This window comes from Sciurus carolinensis, chromosome 11 (genome assembly GCF_902686445.1).
Source record: "Sciurus carolinensis chromosome 11, mSciCar1.2, whole genome shotgun sequence".
Lineage (NCBI taxonomy): Eukaryota > Metazoa > Chordata > Mammalia > Rodentia > Sciuridae > Sciurus > Sciurus carolinensis.
Genome location: NC_062223.1, coordinates 81,062,068 through 81,083,140, shown reverse-complemented (window position 1 = coordinate 81,083,140; position 21,073 = coordinate 81,062,068). Strand labels below are relative to the sequence as shown.

The 21,073-nt window shown below is 45.5% G+C and overlaps 1 protein-coding gene across 2 annotated transcripts in view; it reads left to right on the top strand.

Annotated features, from left to right (window-relative positions):
* Tenm4 (teneurin transmembrane protein 4) overlaps positions 1–21,073 on the top strand; it is a 712,052-nt gene that overhangs the window by 316,193 nt on the left and 374,786 nt on the right. For both annotated transcript variants that reach the window (XM_047517532.1, XM_047517531.1), the window contains exon 5: positions 20,116–20,403. In XM_047517532.1, the coding sequence (XP_047373488.1) occupies positions 20,181–20,403 (223 nt within the window). In that variant the 5' untranslated portion in view covers positions 20,116–20,180. The remainder of the gene's footprint in view (positions 1–20,115; positions 20,404–21,073) is intronic.

Genomic DNA, 21,073 nt, shown 5'->3' with positions numbered 1-21,073 from the left:
CTAAAAGGAAGAGAACAAGTCAGTCCCCTTTCAGAGGGGTGCAGCACAGAACAAGTGAGCTCTTGGATGTGAAGCGCTTTCTGAACACGCAGCTCTCTCCAGACACCACTGCTGCCCTCTCTCAGCCTCCCTCGCTTCCTCACAAGGGTCTGCATGTTGCATTTAAGCAAGAAGGATCAGTCACACTGACAGATCTCTGTGCCTCCAGGTGGTGTTCCTAACCAGTTAGAGGTTTGGCATTCATTCTCAACTGCTTGTTGTTATATTTTTCAAATAGCCAAGTATTTAAATATCATCCGCCTAATTGCTTCTGCAGATTTGTAGCCCTTGTCCTGCACCAGGAAAATCCTCTCCCAGGCTGGTGTAACCAACAATAGTCGTGGCCAGGGGCAACATACTCAGAACACTGGGATCAAGACCTTGGACAAGTCACTTTACCTGGTGGAGGCTTAATTTCCCTGACAAGAATAACACATATTTGCATGGTGCTTCACAGTTTCAAAGCCACATCCACCACTCCACCTAGCTGACCATGGCTGATCTTCCTCAGCCCCATGGTGTTGCTCAATAAATTGAGACTCTGTGTCATGCTTTGAGTCCCCACCCTCTTAAAAGCCAGAATGATTTAGGGGAAAACCTTGTCTGCCTGACACTCAGTTTATATAAAATGGAAAGTATATGGCAAGTAAGTATCACCAGCACCTACTGGGTGCCCCATAAGTGAGAGCAACTATTTGTGTGTGTTCTTCTGCCATTTGCCCAGGATCACAAAGCCAGGTGTGAAGCTAGGTCTCCTGCGCCATGTTCCACATACCTGCCCATTGTCATCTTTCCTGCTGAAATGAGGATATGAAACCGACCTCTCAGGACCATAGAAGGTGGGCCGATCCATGAGTGGCAGTGTCATATACACTTTAAACTGTGTAAGGCCCCAGCATTGCTTTTTCAGGGTGGCTGGGGCTTCTCCTCTGGTGAGCGTATCCATTGCTTAACATCTTCTAGATCATGCTAAAAATCATGCTCCAGGCCCTTTCCAGTTTCTTCTCAGTCCAAGGCTCTGCCTTGGACACCTTTTTCTCACACTCATGGGATGGGAAGAGAAGGAAAGGAAATAGGCTCCTTCTTCCCCCCTTAAGCCAAGGGGGTGCATCTCAGGCAGGTTGAGGCAAAATGGGCTGGTGTCCAGCCATCTGGCTCTTTGTGAGGACTGGCCCACTCAGGGGCTAATCCTGTTTTGTGATGCTCTCTTGGAATGGGCACAGAGCCTAAGCCAATTAAAACCCTCTCTTTGAAGGCAGTTCAGGTTTCCCAGAGGGGACAGGCCTGCACAGTGACCCGAGGTAATTGCTTCAGGGATTGCTCTCCTCTCCTCCCTGCTGGCCAGAGCTGGATGGGGGCCGGGGCTTTGTCTGGGAAGTCTCCATCGCATTCTTCCTCTCCAGGCCTGAGACAGAAAACTCGTGGGTCATCAGGAGAGGCAGAAGAGCAGAGATATGAATAATGCCCATCTTACAGATGAGGAAGATGAAACCCAGGCTAAGCTGCTCACAGCACATGTCTAGGAAGCTCAAGACTGAACTTCAAACTGAAACATGCCTTCTCAAAATCAGGGCCCTTTCTGTCTTGTTAGAAAAAGAACCAAATCCTTGTCACCTTGCATCCAAGCACAGATTGGGGTATATAGTAGGTTCCTAGTAAATATTTCTTCGGTGACTTGATGCAGTGGTGTGAGTGGGGTAGAGAAATCCTGAACTGCATGCGAACCTGAGTGAGATGCTTTATAGTGATGATAAGGAAGAGGAACCACGCATGATCGATGTGACCCTGCAATATGTATAAGCAGAAAAATGAGAGATTACACTCCATTTATGTATGATCTATCAAAATGTATAAATGCATTCTACTGTTGTGTACAACTAATTAGAACAAATACAATTTTAAAATTGTTTTTAAAAAAGGAGGAGGAGTCAAGTGCTAGTAGGTTGAATTAGTATCTCCATGTGGGAGAGGAGATAGGGTGCGGTTAAGTGAATTGCTGTGGCATGCAGCTGGGTGTGGCAGAGCTGGGTTCTGAATCCTTGCTCTCTGATGGCAGAACCAGTGCTCTCAGCCATTAGCCACCCTGCACTGTTTTCTCTAAGGACAATGTCCCCCCATGTAAGATGGAAATGGTGGTGATCTTCTCAGCATTGTGGTATCTCAGTGACACTTGAGTTGTGAAGAGTGTTCCCTTAGAAACACTGTTCCAGGCAAACTGTGGTTGTTGTTGGCTAGGAGCAGCCAGGCTGGGCTCTACATCCCATAATCCTTCCACTTCCAGCTGTGGAGAGAGCAAGCAACCCCACTCCAACCCCCTCATGGCTAGAGTAGCCCCCAAGACCGGCATAGCCAATGGAGGTTAATGACCCAAAAAAGTTGAATTGATGGAGTGACAGGCAGCGTTTCTTAATGAAAACAAATTTAGGGCTATAATGAGGTGAACACTGAGGGTCTGGCCAGGGAAGGTGGGCTGCAGTGACCCAGGTGTTACATCAGTCAGCAGAAGGGCAAGGGTCAGAGCTTCCCCACAGAGAGGAAAGGCTCAGGGCCCCCTGGAAGGTAGAGAGGCAGCCATGGCCACCAAAGAGACTGCTAGGCCCATGGAGCTGGCCTGGGGCTTGGATGACCTGGAGGTTAGGGAGGAGCATGGTTGGTCCTCTGCACCTGGTGACTGCTGGGAAGGTAAACAGAGTCTTCTCCACGGTCAGAGTGGAGTACCAGGGGGTTCCCAGGCAGAGTGGTTAAAGTCATTTTGAGAAGGTCACCTCCATGCAGGGAGCAGCCAGGTAGGAACAGGGAAATGCCAGGGGGCACCCGAAACCAAAGAATGCAGAGCTCAGAGTTCACATCTGTGGGTCCCCGAGAGGATCAACCTGACCCGGTGTTCCTGTGTTTACTGGGAGGTTTCAGTGGTTTTATGTTTGACGTGGGCACCCTGTAGGGATTTGGGGCTGGATGGTAAAAGTTCACGAAGGACTTGTGCTAACAGGCATCTGTGATCCCAAGCAGTGGGGTTTGCGCTGCGGTATGCTTCTGCTCCAGCCGCGAGCTCGTTTTGATCCGAATCCTCTTAGCATGGGGACTGGCATTCCTTAAACATGTGGAACTCATCCAGCAACATTCCCTCCTAACTGTGGGGTAGTTATTCATTTCCTTGTCCAACTCACCCTCGGGACACATGGAAAATGTAAGGGCCGACCTTTGCACTCAGAGTCAAAAGAACTGGGCTTCATCTTAGTTCTGGTTCCTGCCTCTTACTAGTTGTGTCACTTGGAAACAAGGCCCTTTGCTGCATTGAACTCCAGTCCTTCATCTAAAACAGGATCAGCACGGTTTCTCAGAGGGGTTTACTCACTTATTCTGTTTGTAGGACTGAAAGCTTGGACTCAATGCTGAACAAGATAGACATAGTCTCCACACATGGAACTTGGAGCATGGAATTAAGCAATTACTTAAATATCAATATAATATTATTATAACTTTAATAAATTCCCCCCAAAAAAGAGTTACAAAGTGTTTGGAGGAGTCTAGTGCTGTCTCATTAAAAGAGTTCTGGCATCTTAGGATTTCTAGTTACAACGTCATACTTTACATTTTATTTGGGCCACTCACTTGCCATTTATGGTCTGTGTAATGCCTTTTTCCCCAATAAGGTGGTAGCAAGCTGCTCAGATTCCTATTTACCTACCAAACTCACTTGAAAATATGGAAGAAATTTTCAAGCTCTGAAGTACTGTTTAAACCTTTGGTGTTATTGGTATTCGTCACATAACATTTCCTCTTGTTTTTTAAGGTGGTTTCATGATCTGAGCCCATTTCCTCATCTGTAATTTGGAAATTATAATACCTGTATCAGGTAGCCTTTATTATGAAGTATATCAACCCAAAATATAGTAGTTTAAAGTTACCTTTTATTGGTCTCTAAGGGTCAGTAATTTGGGCTGGGCAAAGCTGGGTGGTTTAGCTAGTTTTCTCTGGGATCACTCACGTGGGTACAATCTCCTGCAAGTTCATTGGCTCAGTCCTGAGTCTCCAGCAGCAAGCAGGCTAGCCTGGGCTTTCTGTGATGGCTGTTTTCCAAAAGCAGCAGGAGGAGGCAAGCCCAAATGCTCAAGGTTTTTCCATGCCTCTGATTTGAGCTTGGTAGTGTCCTTTTGGTTCCTTGACCAATGCAAGATGGCCAACCCATCCCTCAGGAACGATTACCACAGCCATCTTCCCTCATACCAACTTCTAGAGTTGTCCTGGAGATTAAGTAAGAAATATGGAATGCCATGCTCATGGTGTTTGTATTAATATTGGTGCCTGAATAGAGTAAATGCTTAAGGATTTGGTAGGTATGAATCTGACAGCTTGCTACCACCCTATGGGGGAAAAAAGGCATTACACAGGCCATAAGTGGCAAGAGATTGTAACTAGAAATCCTAAGACACCAGAGCTCTTTTAAGGAGACTGCACTGGACTCTCCAGTTTCAACCCTGCTATTTTAAAAAATGACATTAACCAAAAGGAACTTTTTCAGAGAAGAACAACCAGAATGTGGGGGCAAGGTGGGTGAGAAATGAATTAGGGGAAGGTAGAGAACTATTTAACTTGGACAGTGATGCAACATCTGCACTGGTTGTTCAGTAAATCTTTATTCTGTCAAGCATTATGTGAAGTATTTTCATAGATTGCCTCACTTCAGCCTCAAGATAACTTTGGAGATGGTAGAAACCACCCCTATTTCACAGATGAAAATAAGAAGTACACAGTAGGTTCAACGTCCACAATGAGCTCTGCCTGACTTAAAACATGCTGACTCCAAAAAAACTTATTATCTAATTGAAATTTCTATTAAGATAATTGTGGTTCATATGCAGTTGTGAGAAATAATACAGAGACATCCTGTGTATACTTTACCTATTTTCCCCCAGTAGTAGCACTTTGCAAAACTATAGTAAGAGAGCAGCTATCCCAACCAGGATATTGGCATTGATACAACCCACCCACACCCATCTTATTCAGATTCTCATTTTGCTTGTACATATTTGAGTGTTTGCTTACTTCTGTGCTACCTGATTATCTGTATAGGTGAGTATATATAGTCAAGGCAGGTAAACATCTCCATCACCATATGTATCTTATGATGTCCCATATAGCCACACACCTACCCCATTCTCTAACCCCTAGCAATCATGAATATGTTCTCCATTTCTGAAGTTTTGTTAGTGTAAAAATGTTATATAAATGGTATCATATAGCATTCAGTCTTGCGCAATTGACTATTTTCATTCAGCATAATTCACCAGAGATTCATTAGTATCATTATTTCATTCCTTTTTATCATTTAGTAGTATTCTCTGGTATTCCCCCATTTATTTAACCATTCCCCCTGTCAAAGGACATCTGGACCCTTTCCAGATCTTGGCTATTAGGAATAAAGCATCTATGAAAATTATTGTATAGAATTTTTTGTGACTATAAGTTTTCATTTCTGAAGGATAAATGCCCAAGAGTGCAATTGCCAGGTTGTTCAGTGATTGCATGCTTAGTTTTTAAGAAATTGCCACACTGTTTTCAAAGGGGTTGAACTATTGTATATCCCTACCAGGAATGTATGGGAGATCTAGTTTCTCTGCATCCTTGCTAGCATTCAGAGTTGTTGCTATTTTTTTTTTTTTTATTTTAGCCATTCTAACAGGTGTAGGGTATTAATGCATTGTGATTTTGATTTGCATTTTTTTCATAGTCAGTGATAATGAACATCTTTCATGGGCTTAGTTGACATCTATCCTCTTTGATAAAATACCTATTCATATCATTTGATATTTGATAAAATACCTATTCATATCAAATTGGGATGTTTGTTGATGGTTGGTTGGTTGGTTTTACTTTTGAGTTTTCAAGAGTTCCTTATATGGTCTAGATACTAGGCCTTTGTTGACGTGTGGTTTGCAAACTTTTTCTACTACTCCATAGTTGTCTTTTCATCATCTTAATGGAGTTTTTTGCAGAGCATGAGTTTTAATTTTTGGCAAGGTTCAATTTTTCCTTTTTGGATTGTGCCTTGGATATAAAGCCTGTATATTTAATCCCTGTGTTCTATTGCTTTCCAGAGTCTTGGGAAAAGAGGCCTCATTGGAGAAGAAGTCTAACTCTGGGGAAGAGGAAGTCTCTTGTTCATGAGTTTCTAAAGCATAGAGTTAGGGCCAGCATAGAGTTAAGGCTCCTGAAGAAAGCAAACTGTGTAAAGTCAAATTTAGATGATAGAATGTGTTAGGGGTAAGCTCCCTGTCATCAGAGATACAACAAGGGCTGGCTGGTGTCCATGAAGTGTCACAGAAAGAATATGAGCATCAGATAAAACTTGGGCCACTATGTCCTTTATATTCCCTTCCAAGTCTGAGAATCTAGGAGAGTGGTCTTGCCTCTACTGGAATTGCTAATAAATATATCCTCCAGAGACCATGCAGGTTGAGAAATTTAGAAAGGCTTTGGGTGGTTAAGCCAGACTCACCAGGAGGTAGTCAGCAGAAGCTCCCAGGGATGAAGTTACCCTGTTTGGGTAGAATGCACAGAGGCCAAAGGCTGTGGAGGCCAGTCTCAGGGGCTGAGGCCTATTCTTATCTCCCTGTCCCCTGTTTGGGTGGCTGCCTGCCCCACCTCCTCTCCAGTAGCCTTTTCTCCATTCAGACTGCCCCGGAGAATCCCTTTCTTTAGGGCACTTACGAGACTTAATTACCAATGGTAAAGTCCTTTGAGGCCTTGGATGAAAGGGTTGGGAGCTGTGCAAGGCTTGATTAGGCGTGTAGAAGTCTGGGCACAATTAACTCCATGAGAGACTGGCCCTGCCTTTATCTGTCTCCAGTTCTGTGTGACTTACAGCAGCTAATTATTGAAATAAAAATCGCCTGGCCACCCAGTTGCTGGAAAGAGGGCCCTAACATCCATTAAGTCTACCCTTAATGATTGGAAATGGAGCAGCTTCAGGCAGTTTGGGTTTTCCATTCATTATGAACCTTTTTCTCTACCTCTTTGAGATTTGGGTACCTGGAGATGAAAGTGAAATTCTGCCAAGGCCACTTCTCTCTGCTTTGCTTCCATGTGACTCTCCTTTCTGGGGCACCAACCAGCTTTGTGTGCCGTGAGGATCCTACTTAGCACCTTCCAAGGCACACTGCAATCATCGCACCTTACAGAACTCCTTGATATTGTACGTGTGTGCACGCATGTGCATATTCTGAAACACTGAGCTCAGCTCCCTCATCTGTAAAACACAAAGTCCTAAGTGGCTCTCTGAAGGCACAGTCAATTTCCACCCACACAAATCTAGGGTGCGTGTAGGCTTGAGGGAGCAGATTTGTTTCAAATGGAAAGAGTGACTTACAGGGAACTACGAGGAAGGGCTGGGGCCATGGAGGACAGAGCTCCCAGACACCTGCACAGGCCACGGAAAGAAGTCTGCCCTGAATGCTGCTGATTGGCCTGTCAACAATACAAGCTGCTTTGGGGCTCTCACCAGGCAAAGCCAAAATCAGAGTGTTTTTTAGCTAAAAGGAATCCAAGCCTTCAATGGGGCTTATGGACAGTTGTATATTTTTACGTACTTTGGTCCACCAGGAATGCTGGGGCCTGAGGCTCTGAGCCCATACTCATGGGGCAGCACTACTGAGCTTGACCCAGTTCCATCCTCAGAGCTCAACAGCAAAAGGCCTGGCTAACAGAGGCCTAATAGAGCCTTCCATTTCTGATCAGGCACTTCAGGGAGCAGCACTGAGCGCACATGCACACGGGTGTGCACACACACCAGCCCCCATGAAGACAGCAGCCCAGCCCAGCCCTGATGTCCTCCTAGCAGTGAGCAGTGTCTCACCGGAGAAACTCATCTTGACTTCTTGATTCCCATCTTTTCTTGCCTCTGAGATGTCCTCCATGTCAGTTGTACCTAGATATATGCCCTGCCCTGGGTTGTGTTAAACAAGAAACTATTGTACACACAAAGTAGACATTATTCATATATATATAATATGAATATATATTATACATTATACATTATATATATGTATATGTTAATATGAATATATATTATATATAATATACTATGTAACATGTAATATATACTAACCACCCTGTTCACAGAAGAGGAAACTGAGGCTCAAGTAGAGAAGCACTTGTCTATGATCACATGACCCTTAAGGGTAACAGGAGGGATTTTAACCCAAGTTATCAGTCTCTAAATTCCACATATAATTTAAGTGTTGAGTGCTGTCTGTCCTCTGAAGAGGGAAAATGCCCTTAAGGGCCACTCCTGACCATTCTCTCTGCTAAATTCTTTGCGTGCAGTATGTCACTTACATCTTCAATAATTTTTCCCTAAGATAATCCAGTGATTTTCACAAAAGAGGACAGATGAGGAAACTGAGACTCAGAGAGGCTTGGTAAGATGTCTCTGGCCCCACAGTTGGTTCACAGTGGAGCTGGGATTTGAACACAAGGCAATTAACTCTGGAGCTGCTGCCTGGCACCACTTAGCTTTACTGCCTGCCAGGGGGTATAAGAAATGCTAAAAGTATGGGTGAATCTGAGGAAGACACCTCTCCGTGTCCAGGGTCTACAGCAAAATGCTGCTGTTAGTATCAGAAGGAATTGGGGGGGGGGGGGTTCTGTGTGTGTGTGTGTGTGTGTGTGTGTGTGTGTGTGTGTGTGTGTTGTTATTGTTGTTGTTACTGGGAATTGAACCCAAGGGCATTCAACCACTGAGCCACATCCCCAGCCCTTTTTTGTATTTTATTTAGAGACAGAGTCTCACTGAGTTCTTAGGGCCTCGCTAAGTTGCTGAAACTGGCTTTGAACTCACTATCCTCCTGATTCAGCCTCCCAAGCCACTGAGATTATAGGCGGGTGCAAGTCATCTTGATGGTCCTTCACTTTAGGCCCTGAGCTGGGGCCTAAAGAATGAAAAGGACGTCTTTAAAACCCTCTCAAAGCTGCCTAGACTCAGATCCAGGGTCTGTCTGGCTGAGAAGATAGAGGAAGAAGAATAGCAGCCCCTTTCTACAGCTGCACTGTTTACTCAAGAACTTCCTCCAGGCTAAGTGGTCCTTTGTGAGAAACTAAGTCTCACCATTTCCAGAAGCCTTAGCTGTCGCTTGCTTCTCTGAGGGGCGGGAGTCCCCTCAACTCTCTCCTCCCCACCTCACAGAGTGGAGGCCTAATGGGAACCCCAGGTAATCACAGGCTAAGACTTGATCATAGTAGGGGTGGGAGAGGAATCAGCCTCTCTCACTTCTTCTGATTATCTCTTAGTTTGGGCCTAGATGAAAAAGTTTCACCACTCAAATAAACTGGGTTTCAGACTTGACCCTTGAAGGAGTTTGCCAGAGAGAAAAAATGAGATCCCACTCATTTTTTCGAAATGAGCAATTTCCCAAGGGGTCGTTCATGAAGAAAGTCTGAGTCCTAGCAGACACCATCTTGGCCTGAGGCCCCCATGGGTCTGGATTTTGAGAAAGCCACTGGGATTGAACTGTGCCCAGAGAAGACAGCATGGGTACAGGACAAAGGGGCATAGGGAGGACATCAGTCAGCACCAGGGAGCTCCCCATGGTTTCTCGCCAACATTGTGGGAGACACAAGAGGACAAATGAGAGCATTTTCCTCTCATTTTCCATGGTTGACTCCTGCTTGGTCTGACTCACTTAGCTCAAGGGTCACACCCTCCAAGCAGCAGAGACCTGGTGTTGGCATCTCCCTGTCTCTGTGTTGGTTGCTGTTTTGTGTCCTTTGTGCTGGAATCACCTGTAGATGTTTGTCCTTCTGACTGGTCCATGGGCTCCTTGAGGACTGAGGCTGCATCCAAACCACCTCCTTGCTCCACACCTTGTCCAGGGTCCCATAAAGCCCAGTGAGGTGAAGAAGGAGCCAGGATGGACAAACCTGGAGAAAGAACGTGAGCAAGATGAAGCAGGGACTCTAGCAAGAGGACTCAAGAACACAGACTGGCCCTGTCTTCTGTCCGGAAGTGCTGTGGCTGGAGCAAAGTCTTTAGATTTATTTCTTAAGACCCCAAAGTATATAGCTGAGGCTTATGGAAGGAAGGAAGGAAGGAAGGAAGGAAGGAAGGAAGGAAGGAAACTAAAAGGAGGCAGATTTCAATTTCATGTCAGGAAGCGGTCTAGCAGGAAGAGCCATCCCTAGAAGTCATGAAGTCCCCAGCATTGGAGGTCCTGTGATCATTCAGTGGGGATGGGACCCACAGGCATTCAAGTATCTGAAGGGGCAAGACTCAACTAACTTTCCATGTTTCCTGAAATATGTACACACTTTCTGACTTTAAGATGCCATCACTTACAAGGGTAATCACTGGTTAAAAATGGCTTTGGAAGGAAGAAAGGATAATCAGGAATCTGGAGATCTCATAAAATCTCCTGTCGTTTAAGGGTTTATTGTCTCCTGAGTCCCACACATGCCCAACTGTTTGAGAGGTTGGAAAGCTCTAGTGGAAACTCTCCTGGCTTGGGATCAGAGCCATCTGCCCTTTGATACCTGGCCTCTGACAAGCCTCCAACAGAAGGGCAAGATGGCTTCTGTAGGCAGTGGCACCATCTGTCACCTGCCTGCCAACCGCTGATTAGGGATGTCCCCGCAGCCAGGCTGGGCATGCAGCCACAATCCAGGACACTCCGAGGAAAACCCTCTCCCTGGCCTAGTGTGCTCTTCTTCGCAGGGTCCATCAAGAAGCATCTGTGAAAGTCTTTCTCCAAAGTCCAGGTCAGGTGCCAAGTCGGGTCATCGGAAGAACTAATACTGTTACAAAGCAAAGTGAAAGGACAAGTAGAACATTTTAGCAAATTAGAATATGGATGACCACATAGGAAGCAGTGTAGATTGAAATGAGAAGCTTGAGCCTTGGAGTGGGACAGACCCAGGTTTGAATCCTGGCTGTGCTACTTTCTTGCTGTGACCCTCTACTTGAGGTACTAAACCTATTGAAATCCTGGTTTCTGTCTGTAGGCTGGGAACGATTTAGGGTGTGGCGAGGATTAAATGAAGAAATGCATGTAAATACCTTACTCTTAGCCACCATTAGTACCATCAATGTCTCACTATTTAAAAGGCAAAGCGTTACCCCAAACAGACAGGGCCAGAGAAATGCACTCTCGGTGCCACAGAGAGCACAGACCTAGGAGTCACTGATTCCAGCCCTAGCATGTTGTGTGAACTTGAGCATCACTTTGCCGCTCTGAGCCTCAGTTTCCAAATCTGTAAAGTGGGAATAAGGATTCCTCCTCTGATTTGCACAGAGTCCAACACAGCACCTGGCACAAGAATAAGGGCAACCATCCCCCACCCCAGCTTAAAGCCAAGGACTCACAAGACCAAACTTTGAAGGACTAAGAGAAGTAAAATTTATGGTTTTATACACACCCAGATACTACCCAGAACTTACATTTTGTGGAACACATTTTAGCTCTGAAATATTTATGGGCCCTTTTTGACACACAAAGAACTAAAAATATCACCCCATGCTTATGTTAAGCAAAACTTATAAAACTTTAGTCCAGCAGGAATTCAGTCAATTTCCTGGCTCATTTCTGGCTGTTCCTGAGGTTGCGAGGTAATCGGAGTGATAACAGCCCCTATTTCCCTGTGGGCCTTAGCAGGGCAGAGGTTTCCTGGCAGTATGTACTGTCTGTGGAAGTCTCCCTGCGAATGCTGCAGGCCCCTGCCCCTCCATAAATATCACTGGAGCCCACATGAAGGGTTCCTCCCCAAACACTGACAGCTTTGTTTCTAGTATTTCTTCTCCTTTGCATCTCCCCTTCTTCAGAAGCCCCACACCCTGGTCAGTCTTCCAGGCCAGCTCCAGGCCCTACAAGGCATCAAGGCCTCTCTGAAAACCAGCTGAAGGTGATGGTCTCTCCAGGCCTTCCCCAGAAGGCTCTCTTGGCCACATGTACTTTGCATTTTACTGCCCACTGATATTCTGGAAATTTCTTTATTTCTGTAGTAAGCACCTCTACCAGGGTGCTCATTCTTCGCTTCTCAGACTCCATCTCCAATCTCTTTCCTCCCTAAAGTAGAACTCAGGAGAAACCAGCTTCTGTGTGTTCCAGGAGCATTCATTCACACGTGACCTAGAACAGTGTGTTTCAGACTGTAGGTTGGCAACCCACTAAACAATTGATATAGTAGAATGGAATAGAAAAATCAAATTCTACCCTGTAGCAAGGTTAAGCACAGCTTTGTGAGATTTTTGTTTTATTTAGAAATTTGTAGGTGTAGGTGTGCCCTGAATTGCAGCATAAGTGTATTTTCACTATAGGTCAGAAAGAATTTATTTATTTATTTATTTAGGTACTGGGGATTGAACTTAGGTGCTCTCGATCACTGAGCCACATCCCCAGCCCTGTTTTACATTTTATTTAGAGACAGGGTCTCACTGATTTGCTTAGCACCTTGCTTTTGCTGAGGCTGGCTTTGAATTCACAATCCTCCTGTCTCAGCCTCCCAAACTGTGGGATTACAAGCATGCACCACCACACCCAGCTGGTCAGAAAGATTTGGAAGCCACAGATCTAGACCTCCTCATACCTCCAAACTGCCTGGCCTGGCTCCCTTTTTCCAGACAGTCTTTGGTCCAGGTTTAGATGTTACTGTTCCTGATGAGGGTCCTTGATCATCTCTCCACCTCTGACCCACCTTAGCCTGGGCTCAGGGTCTGTGGCATCCTTTCCTGCCCCTCTCTCTGTCTGACTTGCCCACTCCAAGAAGCTCCAAGGAATCAAAAGTGTATGTCTTGTCCTCTGATGTCTTGAGATAGGATTGGCACAGCAGGGCAGAAACTCGGAGTTGGGGGAGGAGGGAAGGATTCAGAAGGGGAGGGGAAGACGGAAAGAAGGGAAGCAGGGGAAGAAAGAGTCTCCTGGGATAGATCCCAGCATCTCCTGCAGCACTTAGGACAAAAGGGACTTAGCAATTATTTACCAAATGAATTAGCCTAGATGTCCACTACTTTTATTGAGGTTTAAACATTTTCTTATGGTTCAAATCTAGACCCAGACACTTGAGAAAGTCACTCAATCTCCTTGAACTTGTGATCTCATTGGTAAAATAGCAGTAAATAAGAGAAAATATAAACTTAGAGAATAACATCTACCTTGCACAGTTGTTGCAGGGACTAGAAATAATATGTACACAGCACCCAGCCTATGAGGAGGTGTTCTGTTAACCTTAGTTCCTTTACTGTTACTGGCTCTTTTCTATCTGAAACGATACTCTGATCACCATCACCACCAGGTGTCTCCCAGGCCTCCTCGAATTCCTACACCCGTTCCAATCTTCCAGAGTCATCCTAGCTCAACTCCACAGGAAGGAAAGAACAAACCAAAACAAAAATATCAAAATGTGAATAGAGTCAGAGTCCTGGATTCAGATCCCAGCTGTGTCTGTTACTGACTGTGAACTTGATCAGCCACTTGGGTCATTTAGGGTGATCTCTACAATGAGAAATCACTCTGTTCTTGGGTCTGTGGAAAGTACTGAACTTTGGGCTCAATACATAGAGGCTCCTTCCCTCCACCTGTCCTGGGCCCACATTCCCTCCCCATTGACAGACAAAAACTGATACCCATGTCTGAGCATGGGGGTAGACTTACACACCTGCAGTTCATACTTTATCAAAGCATTTGTTGCTGATGGAACCTGTGGCTGACACCACAAGGGGTCAGTAAGCTGTCACCACAAGGCTCATTACTAGAGTCCCCAGTGCCCAGCACAAGACTGGTCTGTCACCATGTGGAAGTGAATGGTTCTCTGAAGATACTTCTCTGGTGCCAGGCTGTACTTAAACATGAGACTGGAAAACTGCCCCTGAGGAGCAGACTAGCAGGCTGAGTCTGTGCCATCTCCTGGGTTTTGCCTTTATCCATGGGGTGACCAGTGTCAATGATCTTTCATGGGGGCCAGTTGCTCATCGTGATTGTGGACTTTAATTGGAGCCATGGTGAGAGCCGCCATAATTAGCCCCAGGCCTGCCATGATGAAGCTGCTAGATTTTCCTTTAGGTGTGAGTTTATTAGCTACTTGAGTCTCCCAGAACAACTTTATCTGCTTAATTGAGTCTGTCTAGTTACATAATTTGTTGGTTGAAAATAAATCAATAATGATGAAGATGATGACATTGATAGTAATAATTTTCCAATTCCTTATACCTGTGGAGAGCATTATAGTTTACAAGACATCCAACAAACCCAGCCTCTTGGGGTAAGGGACTTTGCCAGAGCCACAGAGCAGGAGGTGGACAGGGAGAACTGACTCCTAACCTGGAGCTCCTGTCACCAGCATGGCAGGGGGCATGGGAAGGAAATTTTAGAGTTGAATACCTCCACCTCTTGATTCTCTTCCTGTGATTTTAGACTAATTATTTAACTTCTCTAAATGTCTGGTTTTCTTTAAAATGCAGTCAATTCACAAACCTGGGAAGGGTGAGAACTAAATGCCATCATCAAACTAAAGTCTTTTCCCATGCTGCCTGTGGCAAATCCAGAGTGAGCGGTAGCTGTTGGCATTATTCTAATGATGAGGCTGGTGGTGATTGCTGAAAGTCAACCAGATAGGAGGGGGTGAAGCTGTATCTTGGTCAGTATTCTTACAGGAAACAAAATTCACCCCAGATGGTTTAGAAGAACAGACCATAATGAAGAGACGGGGTATGGCAGGCACAAGGAGCCAGCCAAGATGGTGGGATGAACAGGGTCTAGTACAGCTGGAAACTAGCACGGCCCTGGTCTGGGCAGGTGAGGACAGCAGAAGGTGTTAGCAGAATCCAGCACGAGGTGGAAACCTGGAAAGGAGCCTCTGGAGAGAGATGGTGTGGACTGAAGTCACAGTAGAGATCAGGGGAGACACCTCAGCCTTCTCATCTTCCACCCGTCTGCTCTCCCACCTCCTTTTGGGTGCCTCCTTTAGGAGATTCCAGTAAACAATGCAGAGGCTTGGTGGTATGAAAGTGTATGGGGCCTGTGAGAAATGGCAGGCAGCTCTGTAGGTCTGCATTGGAGTGTGTCTCAGGGATTCACAACGGGGTAGTGAGTTGTTTTGCGGCAGTGAGAGGAAGCAGAGAGAGTTATGAAGGGTCAGGTCTTGAGAGGCCTGGAATGTCATGCTTTATGGGCATTGGGGAAATCAGAGGCTGGTGGGTGTCTTAGTCCGTTTTCTGTTACTATCAAATACCAAAGACTGAGTAATCTATAAAGAAATAATTATATCTCAATTCTGGCATCTGGAAGCCCAGTAACATGGTGCCAGCACCTAGTAAGTGACTTCTTGAGATGTCTTTACCTGGTGGAGGACATTGCATGGCAAGACAGCTCAAATTTGCATGCTTGGTCTCTCTTCCTCTCCTTCCAAAGCCACTAATCCCATCCTGGGGGCCCCACCCTTATGACCTCATCTAACCCTAGTTACCTCCCAAGGCCCCGCCCCTGAATACCATTAACATAAGAATTTGAAGATTAAATTTGCAACACATGAACTTTGAAGGACACATTCAAATCTTAGCAGAAGTAGGGAAAGAACAAACCTGTTTAAGCATGGCTATGTGCCGCAAGCTTCTGGGTCACAGATGGGGACCACAGGGCTCCAGGTGGGTAGCCTTCCCCAGCATCCCTCCCAACCTCCTGCCAGGGGCTCCCAGCCTCTTCTCTGGAGACCCTTGCTTCAAGAGGGACACTTCTCCACTGTCACTCCTCTTTCACCCCACCCTCTTCTTTCTCTTTCCATTCAATGCCAATTTGAATGTGAGCCATGACTGACCTGTCCTTTCAAAAAAGTAGCTATCTACTGAATTGCTGTATTAAGACTAAAATGTGCAGGGGTTGGGGAACAAGAGAGAGAGAGACAGACCTGTTATCCCCACCTCTGCTTTCTCACAAGAAAGCTATGAGTTTGGGAACTGTGTTCTTCATAATTTGTCCTTACTGAGCCTTTGCTTTAAAGCCAGTGTCTTTAGTCAACAGGTGAACACTGAGGATAAGACGCAGTCATCCACCAGTGTAATTCCTACAGTGGCCCTCAGCCTTATGAGCATAAACTTCTGTGTTGATGTGCCTTCTGCTGTTATACCTAACATCTAGTTGGAGCCTTCTAAATTAAGCCATTTAAAAGAAAATGTGTATTTTTCTGATGATGATAATAGCTAATATATATTGAGCACTCATTATGTACCAGGGACCATATACCAAGGGCATATATTGATGTATTTAATCCTCAAAACAACCCTGAGAGTTTGCAGATGAGGAACCTGAAGCACAGAGAGGTTAAATCACTTGTCTGAGGTTGTACAGTTGGTTAGCAGGAAACTCATACTTTTAGCCCAGGCTACCTTTCAGATTTAAAAAGTGTATGTCTAAGCAATGCCTCTAATGCAGTCTTAGATGTACTTAATACATATTAACCTACAGTGAATTACCAATATTTTATGTTACCTGAGATTAGTAAGAAGGACAAAAGTAGCTGCCAAACAATTTTCTTCATTTCTTCACACAGGAGACACTCTGTGGCACTGTGGATGCCAGACCTGTCCTCAAGGAACTACAGTCAAGAGGATAGGCAGACAAGAAAGCAAACCATCTAGTTAGCTGCAGGGGCAATGATGGAATAGTGTGCCCGAAGACAGAGAGACGGTAGTTATTGTCCAGGAAAACACAAGTGTCCCAGTGAGATGGAAAGAGATGGTCTAGATGCAAAAGAACCTTCATTTTGTCCAAGCAATTAGAATTCATCCTAGTGGCTCATCAGGACTTCTAGGGAGCATAAGAGGTCAGCAGCATGACCTAGCATTGCCAATTCATCGGGACAGCCTGCAACAGCAATACCATCTAGTGGTTGTATTTGTGTGCCGAGTTTAACATCCTGAGTCAAAATTCTGGCTCCACCGGGCAAGAGCTGTGTAACTTAGAATACTCAACCTTGCAATTTCTCATCTGTAATTAGCAGATGCTCATAATCCCCAAATCACAGGGTTGGCATGAAGACTAATATACTTGCTATTAATGACAGCAAGTAAAATAACTTAAAAATAAGGACTCAATAAATATTAGCTACTAATGAAAGCATATTAGTTATTGTTAATACAAATTTTATTATTATGAGCCATTAGTGACTAGTTCTAATAATGGCTTTTATTGAATTCTTTTTTTTTTTTTTTTTTTTTTTGTACCAGGGATTGAACTCAGGGGCACTCAACCACTGAGCCACATCCCGAGCCCTACTTTGTATTTTATTTAGAGACAGGGTCTCACTAAGTTGCTTAGTGCCTTGCCATCACTGAGGCTGGCTTTGAACTTGAGATCCTCCTGCCTCAGCTTCCCAAGCCACTGGGATTGTAGGCATGCACCACCGTGCCCAGCTTATTGCATTCTTTTTATGCCCACCTGTATTCTTGTCACTCAAGGATTGGAAAGGCCAGAGGGCACAGAGGCAACAGCTGCCTTCAGTTCTCATCCAAATTAGACCAGAACAGTGCTTTGGGTCAAAAGCCAGTATTGGGTTGACATCAACTTAGAGAGTTATAATTAACCTGTTTAAAAAAATTTATGAGAATAATATAGAAAATTGATCAGAGTTCCCTACTCATGATGCAGTAACTTTTATGAATCTTTTGTTTCCATCTTATATGTGTGTGTTGGGTCACGATCAAATGTACTTCTAAACCTAGATTTCAGTCACGAATATTTTAAAGACCCAGGAGGAAAAGTCTTCATCACTGGTCTTTCTTGTGCGTCTGTTTCTCAGATCTTCTGAAGACCACTGTCTTCCTGACAACCCATCAGGAGACCAAGCACCAACAAAGCAGAACTCAGGGTCATGGGTTTGGGCCCTGGTCACATGACTTGAATTCTGTGTACGCTAGGTCAAACCTCTTGCCCAATTCCAAGGATATTTTGAGAATCGGCAATCCAAACAAAAAAAAAGTCACTCATTCACCTTCACTAGCTCTAGGTACAATTGCCTCTCTAGTGATACCAGCTTTGCTGTAACTCACCATGGCCCTAGGCAGAGGACTATATGACCCTCGGTCAATATTGCTCCATCTATACCATGGGAATGAAAATAGTTGTCTTATATGCTTCATAGTTTTTATGAAGTACCAATAAAATCACAACTGTCTGTACTCTTGAAATATGTGAAGAACTATATAGGAGAAAGTCTACAGTAGACACTCGGGATCCATGAGAAATCCCAAAACATCAAATGAATGATAACCCCAATGATTTCCTTGCAAAGTGGTACAGTTTACAGGTAGGATATAAGGACCTGTCGAGTGGGTCTAGAGAGTTCTTTTAAAAAGTAGATCGAATTTTACTCTGGAGTCAAGCTAAAACCTTGTCCTTGAGAGGACCTTTAAGGTCTTAGAAAGGAAGAGAATATCATCAGGCCAAAGGGCTCCTTCAGATGTCCATGATTCCAGGCAGAACTTCTGGTCTTCAGAACAAATCTGATGTATCAGTGATTTTTGTTTGACCTAAAAAGTATTTTTAAAATTATTTCTAAAGGGTAATGTTTAAAAATCACACATTTTATGTCTAAATTCAAATTTCCAACTTGTCTAGAAAATTCACAGGACATCCCCCTGCCCCACACTCCCACGCTGCAGTATGGGCAGGCACTGGGCGCCCGCTGCCCTCCTGCACCGACTCAGCCGCCTGCTGTCAGAGACCCCACCCAGCACTGAGGCCCCAGGTGCTCTCCATTTATCATGGGACTCTTGCTCTGCTGTTTCTCTAATAGGACAGTGAAGCAAGGAAATGTTCTGTATGCCCGTGTTGCTCTGAAAAATGAAACAAGGGAAAGCCAGAAGGAGAAGGTTGCAGGTTTTAAGAAAATAAGGATCTTGTATATCTTCTAAGGTATATGCTGCTTTCCTCCTGTACTTACTTCTTACCTTAGGCAGTTGTTTGCTACCCCAGAGCTAAAGGAAAACATCTGGAAGGAGAAGAGGGTGCTATCACAGCTAAAATCTCCCAGAATGTCAGTCAAGGACAAAAGTATCAAGCTGGGGGAAAGAGGAACAGGGACAACGAGGAATTCTCTCCAGTCAGACACTGTATGCACCACAGCCAGCCCCGGATACATGGAGCAGGCCCTGTGCTCCTAGGTGCTGGCGGTGGCACTGCTGAGACCCACGGGTCTGGAGACAGCTAGCTGGAAGGACTAGTAAAAGCTGGAGGTTGGGGTTTTGGAAAGACAGAATAGGAAAACTCAGGCTTCAGAGACAACAGATCTGGGTTTTGATCCTGGCTCTGTTACTTGTCACCTAAGAACCTCAAAGAAGGTTCTGAAGCTCAGTTTTCTCACCTGTCACATGGGCATTGGTGAGCTGGTTAAACAGACATTCTAAGTGCCCACTGTGCTCCAGCCTTGGTTTTGGTGCTGTGAACAGGCAGTGAGCAAAACAGGTGAGGCACCTGACTCAGGGAACTTGCCTACTATTGGAGGAGACAGGTAGAAGCAAATAATCACATAACAATCTGGTGGGGGTGAGTATGGGTTGTTTGTTTTTAGGTTGACTTCTTTCCAAAACAGGTTGGAGACAATAATGACATCTGGGGACATGTGAAGATTTATTAAGATAATATATGCAAAGTGCTTTTCCCAATGCCTGCATTGAGTCATTCACTTCACAAATTCTTCAGGAGCCTTTAAGAGTTCTGGGTCTGCATTGTCCCAGCTGGGATATGATGGGAACAGGGTACAGTTCCAGCCTAGAGGCATTACCAAATGCCAGGGCCCTCTGGTCTTTGTTGTCAGTTCCCCTAAAGCTCAGCACTGGAGGAGAGGCTGGAGCATCCTCATGGTGGATAGACCAAGTAGCAAAAAGAAACAGGATTCACAACTGCAGGACCTGGGTGCCAGTGCCTTGTCCACATGACTGGATGGGTTGGGGGTACAGTGGTGCCCTCGCTTCTCCAGCCTGAGACCTCCTCACCTACCTCAGGGTGACACCGATCCAGGTGCAGGGTGGACCCTGGCATTGTCTTTACCTTCTGAAGACCAGCGCTCACAACCTTCTTATGGTTCCCCCAACTCCAGACCACCCAGCCCTAAGTGCGGCAAGGACCCAGTTGGTGGATGTGGAGGAGCGAGAGCCGGAGGCCATGGACGTGAAGGAGAGGAAGCCTTACCGCTCGCTGACCCGGCGCCGCGACACCGAGCGCCGCTACACCAGCTCATCCGCGGACAGCGAGGAGGGCAAAGCCCCGCAGAAGTCCTACAGCTCCAGTGAGACCCTGAAGGCCTATGACCAGGACGCCCGCCTTGCCTACAGTGGCCGTGTCAAGGACATGGTGCCTCAGGAGGCGGAGGAGTTCTGCCGCACAGGTGAGGGGGTGCGGGCGCAGGCATGTGCGTAGGTGTGCCAAGCGAGAGCTGGAACAGGTCAAATCTAGCCTCTACGGGGCACGAGGGTCTGGTGAAAGCCTGTCCTGTAGTTCATTCTTAGCTTAGGTATATTCTTGCTCAGCCCCTTGATGTGGCTAGGAGCTGGGCTCCTATGTCAGACTCTTCTCTAAACTTTAAGTATTAAGTAGCAATCGATGGCATGAACCGTCTCCCTTCTGCTGCAAATTATTGTAAGAACTCAATGAGATGACACTTTTCAGTGATGAGCATGGTAACACTTAGTAAGTACAGAATCAATGTTAGTTCTTAGTTTTGATATCTATTCATTCAACAAGCACATCTTAGCACCATCTTTGTGTGGATCCCTAAGTGACCTTGAGAGGAAGACATTCCTGAGATAATTGGACCTTCAAACTAGGTGATTTGGAGGAACTCCTGCTATCCGATTCCTTCTCCTTCCCTTTCTACATCCAGTAATCACCAAAGCCTGTTCATCCTATCCCAGAACACCTTTCAAACCTGCCCCTCTTCTCCAGTCCCTCGTCACTTCCCATTTCTGGTTATCATCATCTGTCTTGAAGGTTTAATCAAAACCATCCCTGACCCTGTGGCCTGGAGACTGAGCTCCTCTCCCTGCCCTTCTCTGCTC